Genomic DNA, 18588 nt, shown 5'->3' on the forward strand with positions numbered 1-18588 from the left:
CAACTCTTTAGTAAAAGCAAAAAAGTATTCTAGTTTTAAATAAAAAGAGCCTAAAAAATATAGCACACATTTTAGGATGTCGGCCCGTAAATTATTGAAGAATATGAACACACAAAAAAACACCATGCGGTTGCCCCTAGGAGGGTAGCACAATTAATATTGGCACCGTGTATTTCTACATATTGTTACTAGCCTGGCATGATGACACGGCGGCGCGGCACAAGCAAAGCAAATTCAAAGCGTATGCGTGAGCGACATTTGAAGCCGTTGAAAAATGTATTCCCGCTTGCGACCTACGTCGATGCCCCGTGTTGTGCTTGTGCAGTTGCCGGCTCGCAAGCAAACTAGATGCATCGATCGTACTATACGGAACGAAGCTTTCGGAGGCAGGCCGCCGCCGCCGCGTGCTGCATGCATGTAATTATGCTTCAGCGATTCGGTGAAGCGCCGGTTCGGTTCGGACCTGTCGCGGTAGCTGTTTTTCGCGTTCGATTGAATTCCATTCCAGCGCACGGCCGACCCGGCCGCGACGCGACGTAGGTATAATAAGTGGGCACCGACCGGCGCGCTGTGCGTTTCGTTCTGACTGGACTGGTCAGCCTGTCGAACGTGATGTCGAATCACATGGGCAACCGCGAATGTTCCACAGTTTCCGTTTCCGCGTGTGTTAAATCTGAATGCATTGCGGACAACTTTTCTCTTTCGCTTAGTATGCGCAAGCGGAATAATGTGTGTTCTGTTCGAAAATATAATCCTCCCACTAGATGTGCTTTGTCCAAATTTCGCAAAACAACTTTGCTTTGTTTGCAAATTTGTGTTGAAATTGGAGTATAATGTCATTATACGCACGTTCACTGTCCCTGCTAGGTATCATGCTCGCAGTGCATTGAGCCCCCTTCCTACGTTTTTGTGTTTTATACAAACAGGCCGTAGAACATAAACCGCTCTAGGTCATATCACGCGTGTTTGGACCAACAAAAGGGCGGTGCCACCCAACCGACCAGAAGTGTTGCGTTGTTGCCGCGCTTCGATTGGATTAATATATTAATGAACCCAAAACGCAGCTCTGTGGCAAACCTAATTTCGAGCGCTCGGGCAGGGCAGAACACATATATTTTTTCGCTTTGTTCTTCTAACTTACCAGCCGGAAGTTAATTCGACCGCACAGAGAGATCCCATCAACTGTGTGACGAGGATTTTCATCACCGATTGTGGTGGACCGTTCGCCGGCAATGTTTGATGATTATGTTTTTGGTTTTGTGAACAAAAAAACGAGCTTTCCGCTGTGGTTTCTATTTAAACGAGTTGCAAAAATATTTACTGAGAAGATTAGCTAACCGTTACTCAGTTACTGTTTGAACCGAGTTGACCTGCTCTTGCACATTGTTTTGCGGGAACGTGGAACGATGGGTAAGATAAAAGTTGTTTGATAACTACGAAACTGAACGTAACGGCGAAAAGATACACGCGCATGGTCGACAGAGATAAGTAACGGACCGAATCACGTTTTCAGGGCTGTGCTGCTTTATCGACTTGAAATGGCTCCAAATAGCTGCAACAGCAGCGGTGGGGCCAGCCCACTTCTGTCCAGGCACGCTTAGAGCCATGAGAGTGATTTAAAACTTAACTTTCACTTTTGGCGTATACTTTGAACTGCTCTTTTCTACTTTGACTCGCGGTGTTGCATGCTGTATTTATTTCTACACTTCGCGGCATCGATTTGTGAAAGGTAAACCGTGTAGACTCTAGCAAGCGGCTCAATGGTCTAGGGGTATGATTCTCGCTTTGGGTGCGAGAGGTCCCGGGTTCAAATCCCGGTTGAGCCCAGACTTTTTTGTGAAATGGTTTCAGTGATAGGATTTTAAACAGGGTTTGTCCCACCTACTTCTCCAGAATTATTCTGTTTTGGTTCAGCAAAGTTTCCTATAACAGCAATACAGGTTTTACGAACCAAAATAAATTTTTTACGCTAAGTTTCCAGGAAAACAGAATATGAGCGATGAAGCCAATTGTGATTTTATTCGCCAAGGCATTACTAGCCGCTGCCGATATGTTTCAAATAGCGCTGGAAATAGTGCGCACCAAATTACGCGGTTGAACGCCTTAATCGTTTACTATTTGGCTATCGATGCTATTCGCTGCGGTTCGTTCGTTGTTTATTTAATGCTATTTGAAGCATAAACCGTTTATGTTATGACTTACTTTGAATTTTTTTATTTTATTTTATTAATTCTTATTTTATATATTAAATTATACCAAAATGTATTTTGGTCGTAAAGTCGAAAATCGTATGACGATTCATTAAAAAACTGAAGCACAAAACCCATCTCGAGCTATAAAATATGGTTCATTTTCAAATAATCACACTGATTGCACCGGATCCTTCTTTGATTTCAGGCAAATTTAAAAAAAAAATAAGATTCCACCTTTTTAGTCTGCTACGCGTAAATTATTAGCGTGATTATTTTCTGCGTGTCCCACACACGTTTGCAATTTAGTAAATTGCTGCAAGGCACAATATATGGATCGATCAAACCGCAAATCAGCTTTCTCAGAGTTAAAAAAATAAACCGTGAAAGCGCCTAATTCCGATGACCTAAAGCATAATTCACCTTTGAGTTCTCACTGAAATATAAAGCTTTGACATTTATTTACAAGGTATGTGTCTTTAGCAAGTATTTTCAATTATGTTTCATGGAAAAATATTTATAGCCCTAAATTATTTACCGAAATTTACAAAAAATGCATCAAAGTATGATGCATCAGCGCACCTATTTCCGATCATCAATTTTAAGGGGTGGTTCTAATTCCGATCATGTCATGATGAGCTGTTAAAGAATAAAACTATTGTCAACTTGTACTAAATGGTTCTGAAATGTTTTGCGTTTATATATTCTGACGACAATTCTCCTAACAGTCATCTTCTGCTTGCGTTAATGATCATTATTGTCATTAGATTAATATTCATAGAATTAATATTTTTTTTGAATATTTGGTCAATTCATAGAATTCGTGTACTCGAGAGCTTGACAAGCGGATTATGAAACTTTCCCCTTCTTTTATCTTCGTTCAACAGTTACAATTACAATGAAATTGGGCCACATTCGACGTTTACATAAAGTTTTGGTCATAAATAATAGTAAAATCAAATCAGAAAGATTATGTTCCAGACATGACCGCGTGATTGGCGTAGAACTACGTTAGGCTGGTTTTCGCGAAGAAACCTCGAATATTAAAGACAACTGTTTACAACATATTGATATATGCGTAACGTAATATAGCGTAAAGTGAAAAAAACGAACAGCATAGTAATAGGGTATATGCTCCATTAGACGCGCCACTAAGCACAATATAACTTCATTTTTCTTGTTTATTGAGGTATATGCTTCAATTAATGCTTGTGGGATATAAATTTATCAAATACAAGGTATTTGTCACAAGGCAAGACAATTGCATTCGTTGTACGAGAAGCTTTATTAAGAAAAAATGAATTTTCCGATTCAATTATATTGTACCAACAGTTGCGCTAATGTTTCCTTAATTAAGTTGGGTGTTTCTTTTATTGTGTTACTAGCTGACCCGACAAACTTCGTATTGCCACAAATTAACCTGTGTTGTACATAAATCATGAATCTCGGATGATCTTTGTCACAATCTCGAGTTTTGCAAGCCCCCCAGTGGGCGGCGCTTCCGACGGCGGGTCACCGGCAACACTCGCGACCGTCTCGTCCTGAATGATCTAGTGTTACTATAGATAGTTTTTGTGGTCTTGTATTGACTAATGTTTTATGGAAGAGTCTCGAATTTCTCGAATTTCTCGAGTTCGATTAGTTTTTGAGTTTCGCAAAAATTTCTGTTTTATTTGTATTTATTTGTCCATATCCCTCTACCACAGGGGTGAGAGGTCTCTAACTATCGTAAAATAAATTCAAGACTCCAAAATCTCCCACATGCCAAATTTGGTTCCATTTGTTTGATTAGTTCTCAAGTTAAAATGAAATTTGAATTTCATTTGTATGGGAGCTCCCCTCTTAAAAGGGGAAGGGGTCGTAATTCACCATAGAAAAAATTTCTGCCATCTAAAACTCCCACATGCCAAATTTGGTTCCATTTGATTTATTAGTTCTCGAGATAAGAGGAAATTTGCATTTCATTTGTATGGAAGCCCACCCTCTTAAAGGGGAGATGGGCCATAACTCGCTTTCTAAAGAAGAGAGGGGTCTCAATTCACCATAGAAAAAAATCTTGCGTCCAAAACCACTTACATGTCAAATTTGGTTCCATTTGCTTGATTAGTTCTCGAGTTATGAGGAAATTTGTTTTTCATTTGTATGAGAGCCCCCCTCTTAAAAAGGTAAGGGGTCCTAATTCATCATAGAAAAAATGGTTGCCTCCAAAAATATCCACATGCCAAATATGGTTCCATTTGCTTGATTAGTTCTCGAATTATGAGGAAATTTGAATTTCATTTGTATAGGAGCCCCCCCTCCTAAAGTGGGTAGGGGTCCCAATTCATCATAGAAAAAATTTTTGTCTCCAAAACATCCACGTGCCAAATTTGGTTCCATTTGCTTGATTAGTTGTCGAGTTATGAGGAAATTTGTATTTCGTTTGTATAGGAGCCCCCCCCTCTTAAAGTTGGGAGGGGTCCTAATTCACCATAGAAAATATTCTTGCCCTTGAAAACTTTCACATACCACTTTTGGTTTCATTTGCTTGATTAGCTCTCGAGTTATGAGGAAATTTGTATTTCATTTGTATAGGAGCCCCCCTTCCTAAAGTGAGAAGGGGTCCCAGTTCATCATAGAAAAATTTTTGTCTCCAAAAACACCCACGTGTCAAATTTGGTTCCATTTGCTTGATTAGTTCTCGAGTTATGAGGAAATTTGTATTTCGTTTGTATAGGAGCCCCTCTCTTAAAGTGGGGAGGGGTTCTAATTCACCATAGAAAATATTCATGCCCTAGAAAACTTTCACATGCCAAATTTGGTTCCATTTGCTTGATTAATTCTCGAGTTATGAGGAAATTTGCATTTCATTTGTATAGGAGCCCCCCTTCCTAAAGTGGGGAGGGGTCCCAATTCATCATAGAAAAAATTTTTGTCTCCAAAAACACCCACATGCCAAATTTGGTTCCATTTGCTTAATTACTTCTCGAGTTATGAGGAAAATTGTGTTTCTTTGGTACAGGAGCCCCCCCTCTTAAAGTGGGGAGGGGTCCTAATTCACCGTAGAAAATTTTCTTGCCCTCGAAAACCTTCACATGCCAAATTTGGTTCCATTTGCTTGATTAGTTCTCGAGTTATGAGGAAATTTGTATGGAAGCCCCCCCTTTTAAAGAGGAGAGGAGTTATAATTCCCCTTATAAAGAGGGGAGGGGTCTCAATTTACCATAGAATAAATTCTTGTCACCGAAAACACCCACATGCCAAATTTTGTTCTATTTGCTTGATTAGTTGTCGAGTTATGCAGAAATTTGTGTTTCATTTGTATGGGAGCCCCCCCTCCTAGTGGGGGGAGGGGTTTCTAACCATCACTAAAACCTTTCCTGGCCCCAAAAACCCTCTACATGCATATTTTCATGCCGATTGGTTTAGTAGTTTTCGATTCTATAAGGAACATACGGACAGACAGACAGACAAACAGACAGACAGACAGACAGACAGAAATCCTTCTTTATAGGTATAGATTCCATATACATTGCTAGGTTGCTAAGTGAAAAAACATCGTCGCAAAACTATAGAAATGAGCGCCTATAGTTGTGCGCTCCAACTGCGCGTATAGTTGCGTTAGATTTTAGAAAATTGGCATTTTATCAAATAATGCTTTAATTTTAAATGATGTAGTCTAACTACCAATACTTCTAAGAACCTGGTTTATATAATGAACGTAATTGTTTTATCTAAAATGCTACTGGGACGAAAATATGCATTTATAATAAATGGTAGCGCAACTATTGGTACTACCACAACTATTGGATCATCTACCCTAATATTATATTGTATCGTATTTTTGGTGGGTGAGCTATTTTTGGTATCAAAAACGCATATTTTTACCAGTGCCGAAATCAGAGTATACTAATATAGAAATCTGCCTCACGCATCCAGCTATTAACAAAGTTCTAAGAGAAAACTTAAGTCTTCAAAATAATATTTTATTGTTATAATAAGAGAACAGGCATAACTGAAAATTAAAAATTAAAAACTTGAAATTAAATTAAAAAGAAGAAAACTATTCTAATTAAATTCTACTATCTATATTTATCCTTTTATTCTTCTTTATTCTTTTGCTTTTGCTTTGTAACTAGTTTCTCGATTTTAAATCCATTCGCTATGCCCGCGACGTTAGGTATACTAACGATAGGCATACAGACGTTAAGCATACGGACATTAGACCTAATGGACGTTAGGCAAAATGGACGATAGGCATGATGAATGATGGATATATTTTCAAAACAGTGCTTTTTATGAATACTCGCTTGAGCCAATTATCGCACCTTGATTATAGGAGAACCTGGGCAGCGTACTTAACATAAATTCATTTCACATAATGCATTTAGCATAACGTCGTTTGCCATAAAAGCATTGACATAAACATAAGGGTTCATCTGGAAGAAAAACATTTGGCATAATTTCGTAAAAAAAAATTATGACTTTTCATAGATGATGCTAGGCTAAGCGGCCGCAGGCCGAGAGTGTTGCCGGCGACTTGCATGGGCGAAAGACCGAAGGAAAAATAGCCGAATGGCCGAATTGCAACAACTGTCACGGAAGGCCGAAATTGAATTTGACCGAATCACGATCGGGTGAACCCGTCTTTGGTCGAATCACAAAAGCCCAAATCTTGACAGCATCTCGCCGAAAACTATTTTCTCGTATAATATTGATAAAAATACTGGTTTTAAAGTCTCAAACAGGAATAGACTTTAGGACAACCCAAATACAACAAGCTTGTTTTAAAGATGGTTGCCAACGCAGAGATTTGTTACATTGCATTGATAGCATTTTAGTAAATCCAAGTCAAGCATTTACTGTACTTTTTTTTTAGATTAAGATATTTTCGAATTGGCTTCGGCTAATTGGTTTCGATTTTAACTTGTTCCGATCCGCGGATCCGCCAGCTTGGGTAAAGTGAAACGGTACACAATTTCTTAAGCGTTGCTTCAATGACCGTCCCTTACTTGACCCATTATGTTTAAATACTATCCCCATATAGCCCTAGCTGTGCTGGCGGCCAGCAAAATGGAATTAAATAAATTAAATACTATCAACATCTTATTTTGATTACTTTCTTCTGCCGTTCCCTCCGTCGATTGTAAAACATAACCGTTATAAAAAGGTAATTTTCAAATTGTTTGTTAGAGTTAAACTATGCAATGGAATAAAACAAATACAGTGGGGATGATTCTTCGATTTTTTGTTCGATTTTTAGCACATACCTATGCTCTAAATGACACGAAAACTTGTGATTTTATGATAAACATTAACAAAACATAAAGTTTCGATTGTTTAGGAAAATAATAGTACACAATGTACTATTTTCATGCTACAAATTTTTTTCTGCCTTAGCTATACATGGCAATGGGGTTAAGTTGGTAAAAAGTTTTTTTTTTAATATTCAAGGTTTTAACGCAAAAGTCCTCCTTACCTACGACAATCAGGCCTGAAAAATATGTGAAAACGAGCAGTTTAAATAGGTCTGAGTGTACAAAATTCCTCGAGAAACATTTACATTAAGAAGGAAACATTTCCAATCAATCATATTTGAAAATCGAACAAAATGTATTTTGATTCTTTCCACGTATTATTCACTGAAGCTTATTAGTTTTTAGAGGAAATAATGTCAAGAGATGAATACTTTTGAAAGTTTTACAGAGAAGAACAGAAGCAGAGCTCAAATCTTTTTTTCTGAAAACTTTCATTAAAATCCTTGTCATTTTATAACAAGAATGTTGAATTCAATACCAACCAGAAGGATAATTAAACTTTTTTTAAATGTTATAATGACTTTTTGACAGTCATAGCATGGAATATTAAAATAAAATTTTTAATATTCTCCAAAGACAAGTTAAATAAATTTTGAGAAAAATTGAGCACTTTTGAAAATGAATCGCGCTTTTCTCTGCTGTCAATTCCCACGTTTTCTTCAATCTAATTTGCAACTTTCAGTAGAATTTTTTGACCATGTAACTCATCATCATCATTTGTCTCCAACCTCGGCGGGCTGGGCACAATTCAAAGCGATACGATTCAACCATCCAACCATGATACGATTCAGTAGCCATAGTGATGAGCTCTATGCATGAAGAGCACCAAAGCCAGAATAATAACGTTGAAAATACATAATGCTTAAAATCGCGATACTCCAGCTACAGCTATCCGGAACTGGCGGTCACCTGACGGCTATTGTCAGTACGATCCGATCGGTGCTCGGATTTACTGGCAGTAAAAATTTCGAGATAGGCAAATTGAACCGAGCTTGTGTGCTTTATTCTGGTTACCTTTTTCAACAGTTTTTATTTAGATAGCCTTTTTTAAACGAAGGTCAATGTAGCATTTCATGCGTCGTATTTCGCTTCGTTTAGTTGAATAATTTTGTCACTCGGGGACGTTTCCAGTCAATCTGGCAGTAATGATCTTGAACGTCCGAAGATAATCAGCCGTTTTTTGTTAAATTCACAAATTATAGTTGTCTATATACTTATAATTGCGGCCACACCATCGAACGATGGCTACCTTGTGCTCGATATCATTCGTGTCCATTGTGCCTGGCAACAGAAGTGATTCCGAACTTTCCCTTTGACCCAATAAATAACTTTTCAAATTTGATCCCAATCAAATCGCAGTACAACACCGAACTGAAGCAAACCAAAAAAAAAACTCGCTTACATCGTTTTATTACCGAAATCAATCCCCATTTGCTTTGCCCAGCCGGCCTCCACCACGCCGCCGGCGACGGTCCGGGAAGTTTCTTCCTCCTCCGTACAGCAGACAGCAATAAGCCCATTCAGAGGATGATTTCCCCTCGCGGGAATCATATCTTTTCGCGAAAAATACTTTTCCTCGTCCCTCCATCATCCAAAACACTACCGACCGGTACTCCCCCGCTGCTTTTGGAAATTCGTTTATGTGCTTATTTATGGGCTATTGTCACAAAACTCATTTCGGTCTACCTCCTCTACTCCTCCGACGGCGTTCGACATTCGAGACTTCCTCTCGCTCTCTCTTTCGTTCCGTTGAGTCTTGTGTTGAAGTTTTCGGCGGCTATTGGAAGTTAGTAGAGTATTTTTCATTTACCGAAGACCGAAGGCTCCGACTACGGCTTTTCCCCGAGATGAAGAATTACTATTTGGTGTGGCTTCAGTTCATCTGTACTGTTTCCGCCGCGGCGCTCGCTCGAGTCCCTACCAAGCGCTATCGCCATCTAGCCAGCAGTTGCTTGGTGGTATAGCTTTTTGTTTTTGGGAAGTAAACAAAATACCGTCGTGATGCAGTACCACCCCCTTGCCCTGGCCAATAGGTAGATTAGGTTGCTTGCTATGGAACAACAACTTACAAGCAGCAGCAGCAGCACCAGCGAAGGGGAGCCTAATTGGGAAAACTTTTTCGACCGCCCACCTCCCCCCGCAGCTCGCGAGTCCATCCGTAACGGGCAAATGTTTATTGGAACAAACGAACTAGTTTTTCGGCAATGTCAATGATTCGGGGGCCCTAAAACCTGCAGCGCCTATGGTTACGAAACATATAGGGGAGCATTATGCTTGTTTGTTTAAATTCGCCTTTTGCATTAGATGCCATGACATCAGTCGTTGTTGTTTTCTCTCGATAATTGGGAAAAACTTTCGATATGCTTGTTGGGCATTTTTCGTGGTAACTTCGGTCGAAAATTTTCGTTATACATAATTTAAAAGTATTTATTACCCGAAAATACTGAAGATTTTTTGTATAAATTAGACCGAAAGTTATCGAGGGGAAAGTTAAGGGACTTATGCATAAAATAATCCTTAAATAATCGAAAAAACTATGTTTTCTCTTATGCATTTTTTCTTAAATATGTCAAGTCGAAAAACCGCCATTAGTCACATTCCCGCACCATTATCGAAAAGCATTTTCGTTTCCAAATTCTGTAACAAAACCTTGACGATGAAAGTTATGGGTAATAAACTTTAAGTCAATTATTTAGACATGTAATATAGTGTCAAATAATGGCCTCTCCTGCTAAATTTATTGAAGCATCATAAAATCGAATCGAAACTAAGTGAATCCGGCAACCAATTACCATCAATTAAGCAAAGTTTGCCGAAAACATTAGCCTTTTCACCGACTCGCAGCGCCGATGCTGCGCTGCGCTGGGCTGCAATGCAATGCAACGACACACGCGCAAAGCAAACACAATTAGACATGTCGCAGAGAGCAAAATTATTACCTCGGTTCTCAAACAAATGCGGATCGCTGCTGTACGCCCGTACCACCGGCGCTCGTTTGCTGACCAATTCCAGCACCAGCGCCAGCACCAGAAGCATCGCCGGATGCACTATCGTCAGGTAACAAAAATTGCACTTCATTATTCCTGTTTGCTTTCCTCATCAATCTCATCACGTGTACGGTACGAAGCACACAAACACACACACATACACACACGTACACAGAGCTACACCCACAGGCACAACCGGCTAACCAGTCGTCGTCGTATGTTGCTCCAGAGCCCCAGGTGGGACCACCTTAGAGACCTATTGCTACTGCTACTGGTAGCGTCGGTCGGTTTCCGGAAGCCTTCTGCAGAACGTCTTCTCCGTTGACCGTTCGTCGGAATTCCCCAGGATAAAGCAATGCATCCCAACACCGGACAGCTGGCTGAAGGTGTACAAACATCCGTCACTGTTGGGACTCTGGGACTATGTATCACTGTGTTCAACTCCCATTCACGTGGGCCGGACTCTTTCACTCTCAATTAATCCAATTAGAAGATCAGCTTTTTATTCAGACTGATTCATTTTTCTGCCCCTCCCCGGGACGAACGGATTGCTTTTCAATTTCCTCGCCAGGACGACCGAATCGGACCGTTCGTCATGTGTCCTATTTGCTCAACACGTTACACTGATTAATGCATCACACTTCTCCCAGTTCATCAACGGGGGACCCATGCAGGTTTGATTTCGGCAAACAGATTTAGCTGACCTGTCGCCTTCGGAAACTGTTTCGCATCAATCTAAATTTTACACGCTTTTCCGAACACAGAACATAAACTAAACGCTGCAATCGTTTCGAACCGACTAATGCACTACGAATTCACCAACCGACTAAGCTATACACTAAAGTTTTGCTGGCGGAAAACATTTCGAGCTTTAGCTTAAATAACTATGGTTCATTGAAAACAACTACAACCGCAAAAGAAACAAGAACAGCTCACCGTTGGTTGATCGTAGCTTAATTTCACCTGAGTTCTGAATGGGTTTGTTTGCCTTCCCCCGCGGATCCCAGCGGAACCGTGCGCATTTGCTTGTGTTGTTTAATTCAATTGTTGTCATGGTAGCATAAGTACAAACACGCGCGCGTACTAGCATATTCGTTCGCTACTATTAAGCGGCACTATGGTGATTGTAGCGAAGGTATATCAACATGTTGCAGCAGCACACAGCTGAAGCTTCCTACTATCGAATATCGAAGCGAAGAGGAAAAGCGTTACGGTTAGTGCGGGAAATATTCCATACTTTTCTCAAACCATTAGTTCAGTACATGTTTTAGGGTCAACTACACGTTAGATTTACAAACAGGTACACTTTCCTATAGGGTAGTTGATCCAATAGTTGTGGTAGTACCAATAGTTGCGCTTCTATTCATAAATCACTCAAAGCTGCACCTTAGAAGTGGAACTTTTCTTTTGGGAGGTAACGTATCTTATTATAATATAGGCCTAATTAATCCGTTCCTTACTCTCATACACTGCGACTATTTTGTTTACCTCATTTAAACAATAAAGACCACAAGAAAATTTACAAAAAAAATTCATTTAGGGGAATCGTGTATAACGTGCCCCCCTGGATAATTTGCCCCCCCCCCTTCATTTTTCCCTAAACAAGCGAAATTAAAATGCAAAACCACCCAGAAACCATAGTATTTGATGGAAGCAGCCTACTATGTAAGTATGACAGTTGTCACATGTTGTAAAAACAAAACCAAAATAAATTTGTTTTTGAGCAGTTTCCGATGAAAATAACCGGTTGTTGCGATTCGATTGCGGTGGTGCAATTTGCCCACCTTGCAAATGTGGCTATACACATAGGTAAACAGATCTAAGTTGAAGTAAATTGCCATTATTTAATTCAATTAGTATTGTAGAGTAACCGTGGTGGGAATAATTTATTACCAATGTCCAAATTCCCGGTAGTTCAACTACGCGGTGCAAAATGCCACAACTGCAGTATAATGTGCCCCATGCAGAAAAGAAAAAGTGCACCAAAAGACCGAAACTAGGTTTATTTTATATCAAAATACGATATATTGAAAACAACGGAAATAATTTTACTTGCTACTGTCACTGGTAGAAATACTCAAATTACCGCATTGGGCATATTATACTGCAGGTGGGGCATTTTACCCCGCGCAGACGAGAAACACAACATATAGGTGCTTTTATTAAATAATTCCTAGCATATTTATTCCACAATACTAAATGAAATAAACAATTGCAATTGGTTTTCGGGTCGAATACCAATATATACTTCTAGTTGTAACGTTAATTTGGGGAAGCATAAAAGAGATATATCCATTCATTCTTAGGGGGGGCACATTATACACATATCTCCTACAAAAAGGGAGATCAGCTGCACGTCCGCAACCAGCGGGCTGGCAGGCGGCTACGTTTTTGGCGCTAACATATCGATCGCAGCATAAAAACACAACATATCGCTAACATTTTTAAATTTCGCTCCTGCAACTTTCTGTGCTTCCGATTTGATACTTGATACTTCTACCAGTTCCAAATGCAAGTTTGAACGCACCGCCACGATCAAAACAAAGCAAAAATCAGCAATAACATGTGTTTGTTTTGGGCCGTATTCAAAACGGCCTGCGATATGTGTGTTGCTGTCAGTTGACGTTGAAAGTGCTATGGTTGCCAGTCCCCTGTCCGCAACTATAGCATAGCTAAAAATAAATTTGGACACACTTCGTGCGTCACCGAAACCTTGTGGTAGGAACTGAAATCTAAATATTTAACATAACCAGGGAAGGTCCTATCACTTTAACAACCATCTCAGCGGAGCAAAATATGACAAGGTTATGTATGGGACATTCCTAGAACTAGTTATCTATACCTATAAAAATGGATTTCTGTCTGTCTATCGGTATATTCCTTATAGACTCAAAAACTACTGAACCGATCGGCGTAAAAAATTGCAAGCAGGGGTTTTGGGGCCATCTTATGATAGTTAGAGACTCCTCCACCCCCTAAGAGGCCCCCTCTGTGGGAGCCCCTCCCACACAAATGAAACACAAATTTCTGCATAACTCGAGAACTAACCAAGCAAATGGAACCAAATTTGGCATGTGATTGTTTTTGGAGGCAAGAATTTTTCTATGGTGAATTGAGACCTCTTTAGGAGGGGAATTATGACCTTTCCCCCTTTAAGAGAGGCGCTTCCATAGAAATGAAATATAAATTTCCTCTTATTTCGGGAACTAATCAAGCAAACGGAACCAAATTTAGCGAGTGGGGGTTTTTGGAGGCAAGAATTTTTCTATGATGAATGGCCCCTCCCCTCTTTAAGAGGGGGGCTTTTATACAAATGAAATACAAATTTCCTCATATCTCTAGAACTAATCTAGCAAATGGAATCAAATTTGGCACTTGGGAGTTTTCGGTGCAAGAATTTTTCTACGGTGAATTATGATCCCTCTCCCTTTAAGAGGGGGCTCCCGTACAAATGAAACCCCTTAACCTGGTGGTAGTGGGTTATTTATTTGTTTTCCTAGGCATCTGTTACTTTCCTTTAGTTGGGTCCGAACGGGCGGTAGCGAGTAAGTATCAGGGGTGAAATGGTACTTTCCACGAAAAAGTTTTACGTGAAATGGCGCATTCCGTGTAAGGTTTTTCGCGACATGGTATTCGGCTAAATGTTATACAATCACGGCGAATATTTCAGTGTTATTCGCTTTACCTTTTACCTGGCTAAGCAATGGGGGGGATTGTTTGCTACTTTACTGTGAGGAGAAAAATTCCAAATTTGTATATTAGACTACCCTTGCTTTCATAGTTATGTAACTGCCAAAATGCCAAATGATTATCTAAGGACAAAGGTGATCCGAGATTTATGTAGTACAACACAGTTTAATTTGTGGCAGTAGTTTGTTGGGTCAGCTAGTTCTATATAAATTTGCTGAATAAAGTTTTGCTATATCTTGCACATAATGAGGTACTATCATTTTAGCTCCGTAGCAACAAAAGATACAGCAAGACTGTATTTAGCAAAATTGTAGATAATAACTAGTTCTATAAATGTCTCGTATGTAACTTTGTCAAATGAATCAAAATTGAGTCGTGATCGGACCATCCTAGACAATGGTCCAATCCTCCTGGGGAATGGTCATTCTGTTCCAAACCAAAAATTCAACATGAAAAAAACAAGTTAGAAAGCTACTTTTATGCAATTTTTATTGTTTGCAGAGATACGATTTATGCAAAAAATCTCATTTTCGATAAAAATGGTCAATAGACTACTATGATTCGGAATGGCTCACTTATCATTCAACGCGGAATATCCTCGCTCGAGAAGGCTATTGGTCTTATAGTGCCAGTAAACATCCGATTCGGCACTTGAAGCAGGATTTAGTAGCCAAGAAGTGTGCTAGACATTTGTACGAGCAAGTTTTGACGAAATTCAACGGATGTATTTTAATTGACAACGAAACCTACGTGAAAATGGACTTTAAGCAACTTCCCGATCAAAAATTTTGCATTGCAACTGGGCGTTTTCGATGTACCAGGCAAGTATAAGTTCGTGTTTGCTGATAAATTCGCAAAGAAGGCCATTATCTGACAAGGAACATGTAGCTGTGGACTGGAGAGCCTTTCATCACTTCCTCAACAATTTGTTTTATTTGGTCGGCCACCAGCACACCGAAAGGCTGTTGGGCACTTCCTCAATAATGACGTCAACATTTATACATGAAAGAATGCTTGATGAAACGGATTTGGCCATTCATTCGTAAACATAAAGGTAACGTTATATTCTGGCCTGATTTAGCTAGCTGTCACAATTAAAAAGTGTGCTAGAGTGGTATGCAGCTAATGATGTCGATCTCGTGCCAAAAAGGGATGTACGCTTCAGATTGTACGGAATTTTGAACCATTGAAAAATGTTGAACAATTGTCAAACAACGACTTCGATGAATGCTAAAGACATGTAAAGTAGAAGAAACATGCAGATTTAGTCGCATCTTCAGCTGTTCAGGGTATAATGAGTTCTAATAAGAAAAAAGTTAGAGTTTTTATCAGAACTAGAGAAATGCAATAATGTGAAACTTAAAGCTGAACAAAAATACTGCAATCCACACATGTATGGGTTTTTTTACGACAGATCCCTTCGAGTTACGCCAAGGTTTGAAACCAAAGTAAGAGGAATGAATTTCTGTCATACATCTGGCGGAAGTCTGTATGTTGCAACGGGCCGGACATGACATAAAGAAGCCGAGTGAGTGCGACGAAAATCGTGTCATCATTGCCTACAATCGCAATATTAGTCCTACATGCAAAATCATAGAGTTGAGAAAACAGCGCGTAATCGTGTATTTCATTTTTTCTTTATATTACTCGGCTGCTAGATTTTTTTTATTATTTTAACGCAATATTTGTGAAACAATCGTCAATTAGAACTGATTTATTAAACATGTTCATAAAATTATTCATAGTGGTACTAAAATGCGATTATTTATTTTTTAGATGAGACATCCAGGTCCAGAACTCATATTCTCAGAATAAATGCATACATTTTAAGTTCTCAATCTATAGTACCTATAGTATGAAAACTATCGATCTTGAAATTTAACTAAAAAAAATGAAAATTCATATGAGACTGATATGCGATTATGGGCAGTTCAATGTGCAAGAGCGCTCGGTCTAGTCGAAGGCCCGAATAACTTCTGAAACACATATTGGCGATGAGTGGCCAGAGACCCTACTGAATTGAGACGATGGCATGGAGCTACCTGGTTCTATATTGAACGACGCCGATAACTCCAAGTTTTCTACTAACTCCTTTCCTTACTAGCCCCCATACACGGAAAGAAATTTGATTCCGATGCCATGAATGAAATCATGAAATCATGAAATGTGAATTCCTATCAAATCATGACTGAACTGCCATATCAGACAGCACAAAATCATGAATAATAGTTCATGATTTTGCGCTGTGTTGTACTGCTAGAAGCTCGTAATATCATGATTATTATTCATGGTGTATTTTCATAAATCATAAGCTAGAAATCTGGAATCATGAATCATTTTGCTCGTTTTGGAGATCAAATTTCGATCCGTGTATGCTTTGCTCTGGTAGAGGTAATAATAAGACCCAACCTCGCAACTTCAATCTTAATGATACAGATATCATACACAAAACCGACTAACAAAAGAGATATCGTTATAATGGTATACTCGTCGTTTCTTCGCGCATTTGCTCTTTGTATTTCGCTTTCAATAGCAAAACTGAATAAATAGATTCAGAACACATCCTCTTATTCCGACCATTCCAGTGTCATTGGAGTGATGTCTGAAGTCCCATCTGGTAGTTTCGTAGTGAAATTCAGTATTAACTAGTAGTGTTCAGTATAAACTAAGCTCTATTACTTCTCAGTTGGGTTCGAGGTACGACGCTGGTCCAACAAGCCATTGCGTGGCCGTAGCCTTGCAATTGCCCTGTACTTCAACAGCTGGCTGCAAAGTCTACCGAATAAAAACAGAAGTTCCAGTATCGAAAGCGGTGTGTAGTGTAGCCCTAACGCTTCGCTTCGCATTATTAACTAAGCTCGTTTCGCATAACTGAATCGTACACTGCTTCGAAATTAACAAATAGATAATGTATCTCCAGGCTGAACTTAACAGTAAACTGAATTAAAATACTTTTAAGGTGAGAAGTAAGCAGAGTACGATCGATGGTCACTAAGTTTTAATCAGCTCTCGGGTGTTCATCTATCCTTAATCCCGCGTTTAGAAATTCCACTGGGATGGTGTTTTGCTCAAGGTATCCATTTTTTGGCTCACTTTCTTAAGCAACTCCTGTATTGGTGACTATGGGGTTTATCCGTTTATCCTGTCCTGGTCTGTTCATCACCGGTAGTCACACAAGGAAATAGTGAAACGAAATAACGGTGACAAATATTCAAGTTTGAATTTAAATATTTATAAGTTGTTTGCTATAATCTTCTGAGGACGGCTGAATAAAGTATGCGAAAACGTAAACGATGCAAAATTAATGTAATTATTCACCGATAAGATAATTGTTAAATCTGATAAGAAACCATAAGTAATGTAGTCACTGATCATAATTATAATAACACATGTATTAAAAAACGGACTGATTAAAGCGATTTTTGCTGTGATTACTCTCCCACCTAATGGTGAATGCATTCTAAGCCTATACACCTATGCATCGCCAATCGCAGCCACCCTGTTATGTACAGAAAAAAGTTGACAGTGTTGTCAGTTGATTTACAGCAGCGGACGTGAAAACAGTCAACCAACTACGCTCGATGCTTTGTTCGTACTACCTGCTCCAGCCCGGTGCGAAGAAATTGAACATAGTGCGGTGCTTCGTGTTCACCTGATACAGTCGATATAGTGGCATGTACAGCATCCTTCGCCTTCTGGAGAAAGGCGAAAGCGCCTAACGAAAGCCCGGTTCCAGCAGTCCAACGGTGTCGTGCGACCGTAAAGTGCAGCAGAGACTGAGGAAAAAGAGCAAGAGCAAGAGCAAGGTATTCTCATAGTTCCGCGGATTGGGCCAGGCGATTGGAGCAACCGGCCAAACGGTGAAAAGGTACATGGCCAAAATAGGTCTTTTTATATGGAAGCGTCAGTCGAGGTCGGCCGTGTTTAAGCAGCAGACAATCAACCAGAAGAAGTGTCTGAAAATGCTTATGAAAAACATCTTTCAGAGGAAGTACGCGTCGTGCTCATAGTGGATGACGAGGCCCACTTGACGCTGCATGACGACTGGCAGGAGATCAGTTACTTTACCTCCCCCCCCCCCCCCCACAGCGGAACTCATACGTCGATGTCATCAACGGCCGATAGAACAGTAATTCGTGAACGTAGCTGCTGGTGGATTGAACAAACCTTTAGCAAAGGAGCAAACGAGATCTGTAGAGAAGCACTCGACTGTAATCCGTAAGGACAAAGTGGAAGAAGCAGACACAGAGGCTCATGGCGACGCAGTTTAGTCAACGACATCCGGGCTGTTGACGAGCACCAGTCCTGGCGACAGGTAAAAATCATAGCGGGTAACCGTTAGCAGTAAAGATCTCTGATTTCATCTCTTTGTTCTGCCGGATAAAGTTTGGAGGGCATGAACCAAAAAGTAAAGTAAGCACCAAG

At 39.8% G+C, this 18588-nt stretch overlaps 1 protein-coding gene and 1 non-coding gene across 2 annotated transcripts in view; one reads left to right on the forward strand and one right to left on the reverse strand.

Annotated features, from left to right (window-relative positions):
• LOC128737845 (uncharacterized) overlaps positions 1–10564 on the reverse strand; it is a 41325-nt gene extending 30761 nt beyond the window's left edge. The window contains 1 exon segment of the mRNA XM_053832580.1: positions 10426–10564. Within this exon segment, the coding sequence (XP_053688555.1) occupies positions 10426–10564 (139 nt within the window).
• Trnap-ugg (transfer RNA proline (anticodon UGG)) lies at positions 1755–1826 on the forward strand. Its single transcript has one exon. It is a non-coding gene; the product is annotated as a tRNA-Pro (tRNA).
• Positions 10565–18588: the final 8024 nt, after the last annotated feature.

This window comes from Sabethes cyaneus, chromosome 2 (assembly GCF_943734655.1).
Source record: "Sabethes cyaneus chromosome 2, idSabCyanKW18_F2, whole genome shotgun sequence".
NCBI classification, from domain to species: Eukaryota; Metazoa; Arthropoda; class Insecta; order Diptera; family Culicidae; genus Sabethes; species Sabethes cyaneus.